Raw genomic sequence first — 14,407 nt, forward strand, 5'->3', positions numbered from 1 at the left:
AATATGCGCATGAAATATGAAGCCAAAGTCTTCTTGTATGAATGCCCTCCAACTACGAACGTGTTCAGCAAACAATACCTCCTTCTCTCACACACGAACAGAATGGACAAAAGTATAATAAAACATATCTAAGATATATCTTATCAAGATGATAGATATTATGCATTCAAAACAACCAATATAAAACAAAACATGAATAATGAACATTAAATAATAAACATAAAGTATACGGCTCCACTACTACTCCATCCCCACACTTGTCTATTTCATTAAACTCTTCCTTGGGGATCATCTCTCTAGCTCACTCAATATTTCTTCAAACCTTCAAAACTTAAAAAAACAAAAACAAAGAAGAACTACAAAAAAGCTACGTTAGCGACTCGATGACGTATACAAAACTTGAACAACTAAACCTTAAAAGATGACTCAAAATACCAAACTAAATAAGAGAAATCACACATGAATGATAACACAAGGAATATCACAAGAAAATAAATATGGGATCTGAGATGGCCGTTCCGCGCAGCCAGGACTTATCACCTGGCCGCGCGTGGCGACGTGTTATGTATGTCTATTTCGTGTCCGCGCTGCGCGGCTACGTCTCCACGCCTCGTCTCGCAGCACGACGAGGCATACTTTCCAGAAAGTTCCGAGTTTTGGAAGCCTTGATGCCTTAAAAAAAATTTCAAAAACTTACCAAGCCTTCCCAAACCCATTTTATGTCATTTTTACATGTAAAACTTACATGTGACTCCGACTGCTCATAAATTTCTCTCTCCATGATAGTAGTGATTCCTTGAACCGACTCAACAACACAAAACAAAACTTCGAAAAACTATTGTTAGTGACTCAAATAAAAATAAAATGAAAATAGAGAGAAAAATTGGATAAAATATACAACTCGACACTTGAGTTTTCACTCAAGAACTCATGCTATGTAAATCACGTGGCTGTCCAAGTGGAGCTTTCTCCACCTCGGTAAAACTCTAGTGCACTCCAAGATACTGAATCACGATCCGACCATTCATCAATCCTACTTTTCTTCTTTCCAACTCCACGAACCTTCTCAAATTTCGCTTACCACCACCACTTTCTCTATCACACTTCACCATCACTCGAGAACGCGAAACCACTCGCTCCTCCTTCACACTAACTTTGACCGAACGGAAATCATCAAGACGTGGATCCATGCCCGAGATAAATGATTCTATCGAGTAAACTGGATGACACGGATCAATGAGACCGTCTTGACCGCTCGGATGTCTCATGGATTTAGCAATATAAGTGACACTATCATCGCCGTCTCAAAGAGTGGTCTTTCTTTCAAAAACGTCAATGATTTCCCTAGGAGTCCGTCAAAAAACGGACGACCTAAAATTATAGGAACTCTCTCGTCGGCCTCCATATCTAAAACAACAAAATATGTGGGGAACACCAAATTATCGACCTTAACGAGCAAGTTCTCCACGAACCCCCTAGGATACTTAATGGAACGATCGGCTAAATACAACGTCATACATGTAGGGGTGAGCTCTCCTAGGCCTAGCTTTTCATACACAAAATGCGACATGAGGTTTATGCTAGCTCCCAGATCTGCCAATGCTTGACAAGTCGTGTCCCTTCTGAAAGGCATGGAATGGTGAAAACGCCTGGATCGGGTAATTTTTCTGGTAACCTATTAAGAACTACCACAGAACACTCTCCGTTTAGTGGAACACTCGAAAGCTCTTCCAACATATCCTTTCATTTAAGAAGATTTTTCAAAAACTTGTCATATTTAGGCACATGTTGGAGGGCCTTGATGAACGGGAGGTTACATTTCCACTAGCTGAACATATCAAGAAAATGCCCGTACTCCCTTGTATACTTTTGATGTTTGAGCGAGCAGGAACGGGACACGAGCATGATCAATAAGCGGTGATGGTCTAACCTCTTTAGGTTTCTTCTCAGAACTTCCTTCCACTATAGGCTCATTGATTGGTGTGAAACTTTCTGGACCTAGTCTAGGGTGCACCCTCCCAAGCGCCTCCATCTCTATCTCCTTATCTACCAACTCATATTCCCCATCTTTGTCAACCTCTTTACTAACTCTCTCCGGCCTGATCTCTAACAAGTATATGTTTCATCATCTCCTCTAATCTTCTCATTCCGCCACTCAAATCCTGCTCAGTACTTACACCTTGACCATTACTCAAACTCAGAACTTTCTAACCCCCATTATACTGATCTTAGAAATCAGGTGGTGCTTTGATTCGGGTTCTTGTAGTTCTTCCAATTCAAATTTTTGTTACTGTTATAAGCATTTTGGAACCTGTTCTGACCAGCAACAAAATCCACCTATTGATTCATCAATAGACACTCTAAAGTATCATGACCACCCCTACATAACTCACATTTATCAGCCTTGGCTTTAAGCTCCTTCACCTCTATAGTTAAACTTTCCAAAGCAGCAGCCAAACTAGTGTCTAGATTAACCTGGTGCACACCTCGAGAAGGTGAGGGTGTACTAGTGACAGGAATGAAATTCCCATGAAGTGGCATTTTGGCGTACTCTGATTGTGTAAAACTTTCAAACATTTCATTGCATTCCGTGACATTTTTCCTATCCATCATATTACCCCTCCCCCCCCCCTGCAGTAGTGTCGAAACGAGTTTGCGTTTCATAATTCAGGCCATTGTAGAACTTCTCAACAAGAGCCCACGATGTGAGACCATTTTGTGAACAACGAGATAACAGATTCTGAAAACGCTCTCAAGCCCGATAATAAGGTTCACATGGCTTCATGTGGAAGGAGTGGATTTGATCACGAAGATAAGATGCTTTGGCAGGAGGGAAATACTTCTTGATAAATGCTGAATGAAACGCATCCCAAGTAGTGAATGTTCCTACTGGTTGCGAATCTAGCCAGGTGGTTGCCCGTCCTACAAGTGAAATGGAAACAAATATAGGAATATATCATATTTAGTAGCACCTTGTAAATTGAAGGTCTTAAGAACACGGCTGAGCCGGTTAATGTGTGCGGGTGCATCTTCATCTTCACGTCCATGAAATTGGTTAGTTTTGGTGAGAGCATTAATGACGTATGATAAACATCTGCCATGAGTTTGGGTTATTGATCTCGGGAATAGTGATGGAAGAATGGTTTCCGGTGAAACCCTCGAAAGCTTTTTCAGAAACAGTTATGCTATTGTTAGCCATTTGAATGTCTGGTAAACTTCTCGGACTTTACAGTGGTGAGCTTTGCGGTGATGATTTAATTGTAGAACCAAACTCCAACTGAGAAAGTTCAAGATTATCCAGTGGTAGTCCTTGCGAATGAAGATGTGACATATACCTGAAAATCGCAAAAGACCAAGTCAGTAGACTCGAAAACTTAAAATAAAACAAAAATAAACTAAAATTTAAATTAGACTCCTATGACTCAAACAAAATAAATAAAGCAAATAACACGTGTGTAGCAAGTAATTCTAATCGAAGCTAATAACACATTCACCAAGAGTCCCCGACAACGAAGCTAAAAACATGATGTGCTAAAAGTAGTCAAATAATTATTAACTAAATTGCGTTAAACTAGACACTACGTAATACTCTAGACTCTTTAAAACTCGACTAAACTACTGACCAGCAAGTGAACTGATCGACTCTAGTAAAGCTAAGTAAGTCTGGATATCGCACGAGACTCTTTTAATTACGTAAATTAACTAACTAGACTCAACTGACCGACATGACTATTTATTTTTATATTTATTAAAGGGGGTTTTAAATTAGTTAATATTAATTAACAAAAATAACTAATTAAGAAAAGACAAGTAATAAAACACCAGAGAATTTAGTTTGACTGACTCAGATGGTGATGAAAAACCACCTAGGCTGGAATCCCCAAAGTTTCAGATATCAAATAGTTGGAAAATAATTGTTATGGAACTGGGATTCTAAAATATATAGTTAAAAGAAAACCCGAACAGGACCCCTGACCATTCTTAAGAAGACACCTATGGGTTTCTAATAAGTTTTAAGACACACCAATTTTATTTACTAAACTCCATTACGGTTATTTAAATAATTATAAACGAGTACCTTTATAGTGAAATCCTACCGTACAACACGAAAATCAAAGGTAATTTGATAAACTCAATTGACTCACTAGACAATGTTAATTAATCAAACCTAGACAGACTCCTTACGATTAACTAAATCTAGCAATCTTAATCAACAAAGATCTAACAGATAACCTATCACCTTACAACTTTCTAGGTTAACAGCACACTTTTATTTGTCTGACTAATAATATTATTCATATGATCTTATTCAAATTCAATCACAAACTAGTAAAAAACACACAGTAGTTGACCTAACAAAATCCTATCATATGAAACAATCACCAAGGATAATGCAGAATAATAAAACTAGATCAAACAAAACCAAGTACACATATGCATCAATTAAATAAAAAAACAATTTACAGATTAATAGAACCATAACGAAAAATAATAATCCAACTAAAATCAAACATCAACGAAGGTTTATCGATAGGCTAGACAGTCTATAATGTTTAGCCTAGCATCTTAAAATCAAACAAAACAACACTAAAAGAAAACATGGTGAAAATCATGAAAACGAAATATTAAAGGTGATAAAACCCGTAGTCTTCAATCTTGAGCGTAAAGCTCTTCACCGGATGATTCCTTTCCTTCAAAACCGCCAACTAACTCGAATACATGCTCCAACAAACTCCAAATTCACCTGCTGGTTGTAGGATATTTTTCAGGTTAAGGGTAAGGGTGTTTATATACTGAACTGTGCCCAAAACCTGACAAAATCGTAGAACTTTCTGAATTTCTACTGTCTAGGTCCCGCGCGACCAGGCATGGCTCTCTGGCCGCGCGGCGCGGCGTACTTTAAAGGTGGGCCGGTCGGCTTCGGCCGGTCCAACCGTTTCTCCTTGCGGTTCCTTTCCTGATGCGTTCCGGCTTATCGTTTAGGCTTATTTTGAGTCGTTTTTTTGCCCTTTTCAACTACGTTCAACTTCCGAAACCTACCAAACACATATATGTTAGTAGTATACAAATCTTAACTAAAAATGAATAAAAACTAATAAATTATTATATAAAATATACAAGAGAAATATATATATATATATATATATATATAAGTATATCAACGAGTTCAAGTCAAAAGCGGTTAAGTTAGAACGGTGTCGAGTTAAAATGAGGTTCGGACAGAAACAAGTTGGTTTAAAAAATGCTTCATTTGAAATTACTTTATTTCAGCTTCGCTTCTTGATTTTCGTCACTGGTTACACAAATGCCATTGCTTACATGTACTGGGTCCGATAAGCATGTGTCCAACACCACATAACACACATAACCCAATCTTGTTAAGAGCTTAACCCAATGCCATGCACCGGTAATCGGTATGAATTGTGAGTGCGGTGTCGGTTAAGCATGTTTAAACTTGCATTCCGGTCCGGTTACGTATGTTCAATCTTTGGTTACACGCAACTGGCTTCGCACGAGTTACGTTTTTAATTTCGGGCTACGTGCGCACTGTCATCAGATGACGTATATACCGACACTGATCATACGTTCGATGTCAAGTGGCCCGTACAGGCACCGCATCACACGAGTATAATAATAATAAAAATAATAATAATAATAATAATATAGGGTATGTTTGGAAAGGAGCTTTTAGGAGCTTGTAGCTTCAAATTTTTAAGAAAAACTCATATTTAATAAAATGCTTTGTTTGGTTAAGGTAGCTTTAAGCTTTTAGTTTTGTAGAAAAAGCTCCATATTTGAACGCTACTATTACTAGCGTTTGAGAAAAAGCTAGCTATAGACTTTTACATTTGAATTACAAGTTTGGTACTTGAACTTCTATCCAATTTTGTTAATTTATATAATAGTTACACATTTAACCCTTATTCAAAACTAACTGTCCCATGATTTTTTTAGGGGTCGTAACTTTTTCACACGTTAATAACTTTTTGAACAAATTACATCATAAAAACGAGCATTTTATTCTCTTTAATTTGAGTATGATATTGTTATACTTTTTTAACTACAAAAAATTAACATACTACGTGATTATCGGTTAGGATCGGTAATAAGTCGAGTCAGGTGAGCTCGATTCATGTGTAAAACCAAATTAGAGTAAGAACGAGTCGATACAAAATGGGTTAAATTAGTTCGGTTCGTGTCAGTAGCTTTTGAGTCGATAGGAGTCAAGTCAGAACATGTTTCAGATTAGAACAGTGCATGTTCAGAAAGGGATTCAGAACAAAATAAGTTGGTTTAAAAAATTATCTATTTGAAATTTATGTATATTTCAGCTTTATTTCTTGATTTTCGACATCAGTTACACGCTCACTACCCTTTCATGAGTTACACGTCTACATTCAAGTTATGTATGCACGGTTATCAGGTAAATCATGTACCGACACTAATTATGGGATGATTATGATAGGTTAATAGGGTGGGGGTGTTGGTTTGTACGTAACGTGTTTAGTCATCTCATCTCATCTCATCTCATCTCATCTCAATCTAAAATGAGAAAGTGTTTAGATAGATCCTGACCGTGGAAAGCAAATACAGTAGAACAAACAACGGTAAAAGTATCTGGAAGTAACCAAATCCAACGGCCGTAAAACAAGCAACTGCTTGTAGAGATGAGATGAGATGAGATGAGATGAGAGAGAAGATCTTAATAACCACTTTCATTTCATAACCCAATTGCAAAATCATCATCTTCTTTCTCTTTCTTATCCAATTGTTGAAAATTTTCACCTTAAACTCTGATCTAAAGGTTCTGTTTTGCTGCTGATTAATTTAATTTAACCCTAAATAATAATAATAATAATAATAATAAATTGTTTTGTTGGGCAAGTAAGGAATTTTGGTGGTGGGCATACTATTGTTAGGGTTAGGGTTTGTTATGGGGTCGGATCTTGTAGTAGATGATGCTGACGGTGGAGGCAAATCCGTTTCCTGCTCTATTTGCATCGAGGTTGTGGCCGATAACGGCGATCGGGCCTGGGCCAAGCTCCAATGCGGTCATCAATTTCATCTAGGTTACTTACTTTTTATTTAATTCTTTGTTTAACTTAATTGATTGTGATTTGTTATTGTTGATTGATTATGGCTTGCTGGGTAGTTGGAAGTGTTTGTTGGGAGTTGTTGTGAAGATATGATTTGGTGATCTGAAAGGGTTTTTGTTATTAGTTTTGTTTTTTTGATTAAGTAAGCGTATGCTGTTACTAGATTCTTGTGATTAGTCTCGGTTTATGAAACTTTACAGCTTTTGATGCAATATGGATCAATTTTACAAGTTGAAACTTGAAAGACCATAGGATATGCTTCATGACAATAGTTTACGTGTTTAGTTACTATCGATTATGTAAAGACTAATCATATTGGGAAAGTAATTCTTGTAAAGGATTTCTTCGAAACGTCGGATAAAGGTTCGGGATTTCTATGGGACGTATAGATTTGTCTTAGCTTTTTGTACCCTTTTGTTTGTAATTGATAATATATATTTAATATATCGTTATATTATAATTAGATATTTCAATATTAGATTTCGATATCCTTAGAAGGAATTGAATCCTATTTCAAATATGTAATTTTGTAAATACTATCCTAAATTATGCGGGACTCCTTGTACTACTTATATAGATTGATTAATGAGTGAAGACATGATTTGAGCCATGCTATTATGGTATCAGAACCTATCTGATTACCATTTTCTCTCATTAAGCAAATCCTAAAGTTGCCTACCATTCCTTTCATTCAATAAACATTATTGAGCGCTACTGATGGTACCCTAAACTCACTTAAATGATCTTGAACGCATTATTCGATGTTCCTGGCACCCGCTTCATGGGGGGTTAACTATGAATTGTTCGCCTAATTCAGCTCTTGTCGCCTACACTAACGTCAATTGTCCCGACATCATACGTTCCACAGCCGAGTTTTGTGCCTACTTAAGCTCTTTCTACTACTGTTTCTAGTTTTATCACCACCTTCTGTTATTAGTAGTTTACTACTACTACTATTTGTACTTTTGTTTGCGTTTTTCTTATATATACTTTATTTTACTGTAAAAAAAGGTATTTTTTAAGCTGGGGTCTCATGGAAGCAGCTTTCCTATCTTTTGCGATAGAGGAAAGTTTTGACCTCATCTTACTCTCCTCAGGTCCTCCTTTACGAGAGGGATATTACTAGGTAAGTTTGTTTGTTTGTATTTGCTTTGGGAGAATGTTTGTCAAACACAACTTTGATCTAGGAATTAGGGATAAACGTATTAAGATGATGAGCTTTTTTTTTTTTTTTTTTTTTTATCTATTACTCTTTTATTAATGTTCGTGAAAGCATATAGTTACTTATCGATTATGTAAATATGCAGGAAAATATTCTTTCTTTAAAAAAATGTGTGCCAGACCGACTTTGATATATGGATTAGGGATGAAAATATTAACATGGTGTCTAGGTGCTTCTATTTATTTCTTTTTCTTAATGTTCATTAAAGCGTGCAGTTTCTTACTGATTATGTAAAGATACGTGGATTTAAATTTTGATACAGTTTCTTCTTTCGAAATCTTCTTACGTTGTACAACTGATGTAGTAATTCAATTTAAAAAAAACTATAAGGTTTCAGTAATCATAATATCATTATTAGTTACTACTAAAAGGAGTTGTGGACGCTTTAGTCCTAGGTGGCCAATTAAGCAGCCCTGACTAATTGCAGCTGTCGGGGCTGTTTGATATGCATTGGCAGATGCTTAAGCAGCGATATACCGGTTCATCAATATTTTAAGTTATTACTTCTGGTCGTGTAGCTGTTCATACTTCATATAACAATTTTATGATACTTTCATGATACTTTGGGCTCTCTCTTTTGTGCTATAATGGTATTATTGTTTAGCTCATATCTTTCTTTTTTATTTTGGTTTCAGATTGCATTGGTTCTGCATTTAACGTGAAGGGGGTGATGCAATGCCCCAACTGCAGGAAAATTGAGAAAGGCCAGTGGCTTTTTGCAAATGGTTGTAGATCATATCCTGAATTCAGCATGGAAGACTGGACCCATGATGATGATCTTTATGATCTAAGCTATCCTGAAACAACAGTAAGATGCATCCCTTTTATTCACATTTTCACTAAGTTAGTTATTATCTTGATAAATTTACTCTATGATTATAAGTATATGATGACGCAAAAATTTAGGAACATGATACGGGATTATATATATCTAGAAAACCTCTTTGAGGATAGATGAAAGGAAACTGTTGCTGGTCTAATGTAATATTGGCATTAGTTCTGTGTATTTTTTGGATTTGTCAACCATACTGCATATGTTATATATCTGTTACATTCGTTGGAATCTTTACCAGCTTTTTTTTATTTTTGCAGTCGATGTGGTGCCCTTTTGGTGGATTTACTCGGCTTGCTGCTTCTTTTGAGTAAGCACAGCCATATCTTTTTTTATATGCCAACTCTATCTACCTTCTAAATCTTCATGTCCAGTACCAATTACATAAATACATATAGGGACACAATCATGAGAGAACTCATTTTTCGTGAGACAACTAGAGAACTCTATACTGCGTAAATGTAGTATATCATACAACAGATATGATGTTATTACTACACATATGTGCAGTATACTGCATATATGTTGTATATACTGCATATATGTAGTATATATAGTGTATATATGCGTGTGTGCGTGCCATTTTTAATGAAAAAAAAGAAGGTTAAGGCAAACTGATTGCTAATTATGAAAGGGGAGTAGAGATTGGTTGTAATTTGTAAATGTTGAGGAAATCAGTAGTCTTGTTAATGGGACTTCATAACCTTCTAACTTTTGTGGTAAACAACATTTACATAATGTGATAAAAAAACGGTGAGATAGTGCAAACCCCTATTAATCTAGGTTTTTTGGGAACTGGATCGGTTATTGAACCGGTTCACTAGTCGGACCAAAAATTGCTTATCTTCTTTAAAAGCATAATTGTGTATTACTTTTTCTAAAAAATGATAAGTATACTTTATGAATGTAATATACTTGCATAGCTTTATAGTCCTAAACTAAAAAACATTAAATTTTTTTTAGGAATACAATGTTATGTATGTATATTACATTCTTGAAGGATCCAATACAAAATTATGCTGCTTAAAAATTAAGCTTTTTTGGTTTGACTGGTGAACCGGTCGGATGACTGATCCACTTTTCAAAAGACTTACTATTGTTAGATCCCACTATGCAATTGTTGGTTATGACGAAAGTTAAAAGGTTATCACATCTCATTATAACAATTACTGATTGCCTCAAATGTTTACGACCGATCTCTACCCCCCTTTCAAATTTAACAAGCAGTTTGCTTTTGCCTTTTCCGTCAAAGGTGCTATATTTGTGTGAGTTATGCTTTGATTTAAAGTCAAACTTTTAGAAAGAGTATTGGGTTGCATTTAACATTTGTGATTTTGCTTTGAGTAAGCATGGCGTTTAAAATTTTTTTTGGAAAAACTGGATAGAATTTTAAAATGAAAATTGCATTTTAGGAGTTTTGGAAGTTCCACCTTGTAAAGCTTTGTATTATATTTATCCTCATTTTTTATTTTTATTTGTTGCAGTGAAGGCGAATTTCCAACCACTGCATGTAAGATTTATTCACTAATGACTAATATAATTTAAGCCTTAACTTTAAAAGAATAATTTGAATTGTATTGTTATTCTTCAGATCATGATTTTCTTGGACAACATGCAATCTTTACTGAACATGCAACAGCTGTGTCTTCTGCTACTCATCTATGTCCATATATTGCCTATGTTCAGCCGGTTCACCCGTCATCATCTTCCTCGGTCTCCGGAAGCGTTGCTGAGGGACCCACCTACAATAATAATAATAATAATAATAATAATAATAATAATAATAATAATAATCAGTGGAACAGCAGCCAATCAGCGTCCAGTGAGATGCCAAATTCTTATGCTTTGCCAAACATGGATGTCCGTTATCACGCCACTGTCTTTCCACCTTCACACAACCGTGTTGGTGGGCTTGATCAACCCTCCATGCCACCTGTCATGCCGCCAAGGCCAGTTAGGAATAATGCTGATGTCACAATATCAGGCTCTTATGTGCATCCTTTCCTTCTTGGTCAAAGGTAAACCAACTGCCTTTAAAAAATTTTTCATCATATTTTCATAGCGATGATTAGGGGTCTGCATGGGTCCGTTTTGGGGTTTTTGAAAACCATTCGGATTTAATTTCAGTTCACTTGGCTTGAAATTTTGGGTTGAAAAAAAGGACCTAAAACAATGAAATGAACTTGAAACTTTTGGCTCAAACCGAACCAAAAACCGAAATCCGGTTTCAGTTTTTTCAGTATTAACATCTGGGCTAGAAATTTTGGGCCGAAGAAAATGACCTAAGATAATGAATTTGGGTCTGAAACTTTGGGCCTAAAATTTGGGTCGGTTCGGTTTCAGTTTTTTAGTTTTACCATTTGAGCTTGAATTTTTAGGCCGAAAAGGAAAATGACCCAAAATAATGAGTTTCAGCTTGAATAGTAACCAAGTTTCAAAAGTTTTCCATGTAGGTCACTCGACTTTAAAAAGTGTTCCAATTAAGTCACTTAACTTTCATATTTTATTAAATTAAAGGTTTTAACATGTTTTTTTTAGCATTTTTCTTTTTTGTTTCACATAAGAAATCTTTTTATCTTTTTTTTTTATGTTGACGTTGAGTGGCGACGTGAAATTTTTTTTTTTTGAATTTTAATGTAATTAACGTTTTTTAAAATTTTCTAAGTTTAACTATACATATATTGCAAATTCCGACCCCCACATCTTATCCTCCATTTCTTTCTTGACACACAAAAATATCGGTGAGACTCTATTTGAAGATTTATTGACCCGATTTGGGAAATATATGCATGAGTGACCTAATTGGAAGACTTTTAAAATTTGGTTGCTATTCTATGAGATATTCCAAATGTTTTTTTTGTTTATTAATAATCAATTGATGATTACAACATTTGGATCTAAAATATGTAGGCTACTCCATTTATTAATTTCTACAAGTTACTTAAAATCATTTTTTTGGTTTTTAGTTGATATTTTCTTACATTCTAAACGGTGATGATGCTTGTATTATTTGCAGTTCTGTGGCTGCTAGAGCTCCCAGCTCAATCGGGTCTTCATTGATTCCACCACACCCTGGAAGTGCTGCACGGGCCCGTGAACGGGCCCAAGCCCTTCAGGCCTATTTTCAGCACCCCCCCAGTTTACCGGGCTTACGCACAACAGGGTCATGGAGATCCAGCATCCGGGCCCAAACGGGTCAACCGGGCCCATCTTCAGATCACATTCGTGGAGGCGGCATCTATTACCTCCCAACATCCGGGTCAACTACTAGAACAGGGTTTCAAGAACCCGAAAGCTCGATGCCCGGCCCATTCCACCATACTTGGGAACGGGACCCGCACCCAGTGCAAGGGTGGGGGTTCTACCAGGGTGGGGGCGGTGGGTCTGGTGCCATCTTTCGGGTAAGGCATGGGTCAGAGAGGAGTCCATCTCAAGGTCATTATCGGTCATAAGTTAAAACGTTTATTCGGCTGTTTTTTCGTATTTTGAGAAAACTTGTTTGGTGAAGTGTTTAAAAATGTACTGTTGAATGGCCTTGAAACCAGTCCATTTGCGGTTTGTTGATTGATTTGTGTGATGGACTGCCTTTGGAGATATAAAATAACTTTATTGTGTTTAAAGACCATACCAATTGCACAGTTTGCTGTCAATGTGAAAGTTAAATGTATTTTTTATGTATGTTATGTTAAAGTATGGCTAAATTCCAAAGTCTTGAAACTTTGTTGAAATTTGGTGCAATAGAGAGAAGAAAGAAGATTGAGGGGCAAGTGGGTCATTTGACAAAGCTTATTTTCTACATCAAGTTAAGGGAAAGGGGACTTATTTTTCATTTAGAATAAAATGGGAAATGAGAGGAGAAAGTAAGGACCTAAGATTCAAGAATTCTAAAGATTTTTAAAGGTTTTCAATTTATTCAAGTTTTTTTTTAAATTAGATTTTAATAATCTAAACTTCAACGTTTATTGGCCGGTGCTAATTGCAATTAAAGATTAGAGGTTAAAGTGTTAACAGTTACAAGTTCAAGAGCTAAACTGTTAATAGTTGTAAAATGAGAGTTAAAGTGTTAATTTTTGAAAGTTCTAGGGCTAAAGTTTGGGGTGAAGTGTCAATTTTAAAATACTGAAAGTGTAATAAGTGTCGATAAGTATCCAAAAGAGTAGGGGCTAAACTGTCAGTTGTCGAACATTCAAGGGCTTAAGTATCAATAGCTGAAAGTATGAGGTTGATGTGTTGTAAGTCTCGAATCTCAATCACTACAGTATGATATCAACTTGAACACGATATTTGTGCGGAATCCAAATATCGTGGTGATTCAAGAACAATAATACGGTAAACAATAACAAGATTAGATGATATGGTTTCAATGTATATGATTTTATTATCAATAGATTGTTAGATACATAAACCTATATCCTTCTAAGCACTCTGATAGTTTGATGGTGGCTACTACTGATTAACCCTAATTAATAACTAAACATTAACTATATATATGGTTACCATATAAAAGACTCAAAGGCCAAGCCCAACCAAGCCCAAACTAGTCTAACCGAAATCCATAGGGATTTCGATATTACACCATCATAACCATAAAGCAATTCTTACTCGTCTTCATTATATCACTTTAGTCTTGATCATGTCATGGCCTTATGATATGCGCCAGTCTAACCAAATCGTGACCCAACAATCTCCCCCCCTAGACTGATGCTTTCAAAACTTTCAGAATCTTTACTCAGACATGATCAACAACTTCATGTGTCTGGAACAACCCATTTAATAAACATTGATTTTGTGGTTGTTCCTGCACACATAGTTATCATTTGGACATACGGACCCAAGTCATGAATGTCCTAGGATTCCCTTGAGCACCAACACATGTGACCTCTTGCCAACTCATGTCTTTACCATCATCTAAGAGCATATCTGGTTTTATAGGTTCGGTTTGTTGAGTCTTAACTTTCCAAATCTGTTTTGGTTTAGTAAAACACGAAAGAACAGACTTTGGAGTTGAACTTGTTGAAATAGAACTCTCAACACTCTTAGCACTGTTTAATTTTGCAAAATTGAGTTTCCCTTTACCATGCTTAAAATCATTTGAGTGCAAACCTGTCGTGTTAACCTTGAAACCTTGAGTGCTCTTCACCTGAACAGTCTTCCTTTTTCATTGTACGGTATAGACACTCTTTCGCCAGATGCCCACCATTCCCACATGCTAATCACACATTCATTCTCTGATTTTTCTTTGCTAAGCTCCAATCA

The 14,407-nt window shown here is 36.1% G+C and overlaps 1 protein-coding gene across 2 annotated transcripts; it reads left to right on the top strand.

Moving 5' to 3' along the window:
- Positions 1–6,783: 6,783 nt before the first annotated feature.
- Positions 6,784–12,808, top strand: LOC143610970 (E3 ubiquitin-protein ligase IPI1-like). Of its 2 annotated transcripts, XM_077085306.1 has the most exons (7): positions 6,785–7,070; positions 8,955–9,127; positions 9,412–9,461; positions 10,636–10,661; positions 10,743–10,897; positions 10,934–11,169; positions 12,168–12,808. In XM_077085306.1, the coding sequence occupies exons 1-7, from the start codon at positions 6,935–6,937 to the stop codon at positions 12,601–12,603; spliced, it is 1,212 nt and encodes a 403-aa protein (XP_076941421.1). In that variant the 5' UTR covers positions 6,785–6,934; the 3' UTR covers positions 12,604–12,808. The 2 variants fall into 2 exon arrangements, with proteins under 2 accessions (XP_076941420.1, XP_076941421.1); XM_077085305.1 differs by having other exon boundaries at positions 6,784–7,070; positions 10,743–11,169.
- The last annotated feature ends 1,599 nt before the right edge of the window (positions 12,809–14,407 follow it).

The sequence above is a fragment of the Bidens hawaiensis genome, unplaced genomic scaffold (assembly GCF_021521415.1).
Source record: "Bidens hawaiensis isolate Kalapana, Puna unplaced genomic scaffold, B.hawaiensis_p1.1 tig00028803_1, whole genome shotgun sequence".
NCBI classification, from domain to species: Eukaryota; Viridiplantae; Streptophyta; class Magnoliopsida; order Asterales; family Asteraceae; genus Bidens; species Bidens hawaiensis.